The 3,366-nt window shown below is 34.3% G+C and overlaps 1 protein-coding gene across 1 annotated transcript in view; it reads left to right on the top strand.

Moving 5' to 3' along the window:
* Positions 1-3,366, top strand: part of LOC101856621 — a gene marked incomplete at its 5' end in the record, with an annotated part of 24,413 nt that overhangs the window by 3,506 nt on the left and 17,541 nt on the right. The window contains 4 exon segments of the mRNA XM_013080820.2: positions 326-392; positions 992-1,250; positions 1,862-1,989; positions 2,884-3,015. Of these exon segments, the coding sequence (XP_012936274.1) occupies positions 326-392; positions 992-1,250; positions 1,862-1,989; positions 2,884-3,015 (586 nt within the window).

Below are 3,366 nucleotides of genomic sequence, written 5' to 3'. Positions count from 1 at the left end.
TGTGTGTGTGTGTGTGTGTGTGTTTGTATGTGTGTGTGTGCATGTGCATGATGTGTGTGCATGTGTGTTTGTGTGGGAGTGTGTGTGTATGGGAGAATGTGTATTTTTGTTGTAGGACAGTTTAATGGTTTTTAAGAAAATCTGATATTGAGAAGATCAATGTGTATAGAATGTTATGATCTTCGTTCCTTACCACATAATAAAATATTATTTTGCGCCCAAGGAAATGCACAATTAATGACGTTTACGTTTCTGGTGTTTCTATACTGTTCCTTTCTTCTGGATGTAAGAACTCATGTTTTCAACTGTGTTTTGTACTTTTCAGTTCCTTCTTTGGGAGATGAATACTACTTGTATGATGTTCGCTACTACGTGGATGCACTGACTTCAAGGTATTGTGAAGGTCACAGTGCTTGGTATAGATGATATTGTTTTAGCTAATTAACTCATACACTATTTATTAACTTTTTAATGCTTCTACACGAGAAAGTATTCTGTGTTTTTAATAGCTATTTTATCGTTTTTGTTTATTTTTTGCTAATTTTTGTTTTTCTGATTGCCCTTGTGTCCTGAGTTTTTCTTTTGATCATCCCTCCTTGGCTGCATTTGTTTGTTTGTTTCTTTGTATGGTTTTGCTCGATAGCTTGGCTTTCTTTTTTAAGGGAGTAATTTTTTTTCTTTTTCGGCAGTTTGGTGGGGGTGGTGGAGAGGAATAGAAATTTTATCTTTCTGGTATAGAAAGAACATAGATTCCGTGAGATTCAGTTCTACATCTTGTTGAAGCGTCTATTGCCCTTTAAGTCTATACTCTGAAATACTCTTGAAAGAACATTTTTAGAAATGAACTTGTCTGTGTTAATGAAATGCAGTTTGTTCCCCAGTAATGATGATGTGTCTCGCTCATTCATGATTTAGTCATCATTACATTAGAACTCTGAACTGGCACTTGATTGAATTGAAAATAATGGTTATTGTTGTTGTTTTGTTGCAGAGAAATCGAATACTTCGATTCTGGCTTGTGGGATATGTTTCCACAAGTGGAGTCGTGCCGGTGTTTAAATGAGTATCCAGATCTGGACGAAACTGATACTTTGTTTTGCACCAATGGTGTCTCCTTATACCCACGCTTCAACACTTCCTTCAAGTTCCGCAGTATTGATGTGTTAACTGATGATGATGGCAGCACAAAATGGGCTTCTTCAGAGGAAGGAGCTATTACTATAATGCTTGATTTACGCCTTTCATATGAGGTGAGCTTTTAAAAGAAATATTTTTGCACGTAATGAGGAAGTGATTAAGTTGAATATCATTCTCATAAGTCACCTCTCTTGTCAAAAGATCAGAGTTGACAGAAGAGATGAGAAACTAGCTTAAAGAAATGGTGGCAATGACTTAGAAGGACGGTCTTTATAACTGGGTACTTGTAAAAAATATTTTCCTCACCCATCCTCCTGAAAAAAAGAACAGTCTACAGCTAAGTTTAGGAAAAATACGGAATGATTAGTTGAATAGATCAGGTGCTAATAATCAGGAACTAGAGAACTTAATTTACTATTGTGGGTGTGTTGGATCTGTGCATTAGATTTTCTTTTGATAGAGGCTTAAGCATGTACTTTTAGCACTTTTAGTATACTAATGAAACCATAAGCCTTTTCTTTACCTTACAAGTTAAAACTTGAATATCTTTTCTGTGCCTTCACAACAGATTCAGCGATTACATATATTCTTAGAAAGAGAATGTCTGGCTTCCTGAAAATTGTTCTAAGTCATCACTCATATTTTCATACATACACTGAGGGTTGAAAAGGGAAGGCTACGTCAATAGTAACAAGTTTATTTTTGCCATTGCTTCATTTTGAAGGTGAATTCCATCCTCGTCAACTTTGATTCTGAAGTTCCATCTGGAGCGACATGTTTCTTCATTTCTGATGGAACTGAGAAAAAACCCCGAAATCTTCAATGCTCTGGAAAGCAATGCCAGCTTCAATTGTAAGTTGTTGGCTTTTCTTGTTCTACATTATTAGAATGCCAGTGTTGTTTTTGTATAAAAGTTTATGAGCAAGAATTAAGGTGTAGTTAGTTTGTCATGTCATACGGCAATAAAACTAATTATACTCTGAGTGAAACATTTTCTTTGAAATCTATGTATTATCAGCATTCGACTCCCATTCTTTAGTGATGATTAAATAAAGCGTGATGTTGCCTTTATTATGTCCACTTGGAGTTGCCATAATTCATTTATTATAATTTACCTCGTAAAATTGATAAGCCTGTCTGAATTCATTGGAAAAAAGCTCTCTGTTTTAATGTTATAAAGATTATGTTATTTTATGAGACTATTTATTTTCAGGGCTAAGAACGAGTTGTAATAGGCTACCAAAAGTTCATTTCAGCTTTAAACACCATTAAAGTGCTATCCATAAAGTATGGTGAAAATGGTCATAACTAATGAAATATAACTCATTTTACAATCTGTGAATATGGTGCTGAAGGCAATGCACAATACGTTTTATTGCCAAATAAGTACCAGTCACATCACTAGATGCAGGCATCTATGATGTTGCATGAAATGGTGACTAGTAGTCTATATATTGCTATCTACAAACCGCTAACGAAGACCCCAACATACCTGCTGTATTGTTTACCTACTTAATAAGGTCCTCTCGTCACTTGTCTTGGCCCGATAGAATAGGCCACCACTAACAAGATCACCTGGTGTTATCACTACTTAATATGATAGTTTTATTCAGATCCATTACTTTTTTTTTATTCAGTTTATTCAGGGGCCATTTTCACCATATTTTTCAAACAGACTTTGCAACGATTAACTAATGACATATGATCTGTATATCAAATTTTAATTAATTTTGTTTTATTTCTCAGGGGTTCCTTGGATTCATCAATAGATTTTGATAGATATGAAGAACAAACAGCAAAAGAGATCCGAATAATCCTCCAGAGGCAGGATACAACCCCAAAGAGCTACATTGTTTCAAGCATTAATATCAAAGGAAGGTATGTGATCTCTCATATTTACTTGAAATATGCTCAGAATCTTAAGGAATTTAGTTTTATATTATAATTAGGCCTACTATAAAGCCAGTCAGTATTCAAATAACTTTTGAGTCAGTAATTAAATAAGTTTGGCCAGACATTTTTGGTCGTGTTATTGATACTAGATGCTGTTTTTGGGTGACTTTGTAGTGTTCTTCAATTTAAAGAAATTTATAAAATCCGTCTTCTGAAATTGCTCGAGTTGAGGAAAGGAAATTTAAAAAGAAAATGGAAATGAATTGATTATCCAGAGTTCTAGAAATTCTAAATCTGTTAAAACATTCCTCAAGTTTACATGACATCTTACTTTTT

The sequence above is a fragment of the Aplysia californica genome, unplaced genomic scaffold, assembly GCF_000002075.1.
Source record: "Aplysia californica isolate F4 #8 unplaced genomic scaffold, AplCal3.0 scaffold00006, whole genome shotgun sequence".
Taxonomy (NCBI): domain Eukaryota; kingdom Metazoa; phylum Mollusca; class Gastropoda; order Aplysiida; family Aplysiidae; genus Aplysia; species Aplysia californica.
The sequence above is the reverse complement of the archived record's forward strand: the minus strand, read 5'-3'. Positions and strand labels throughout refer to the sequence as shown.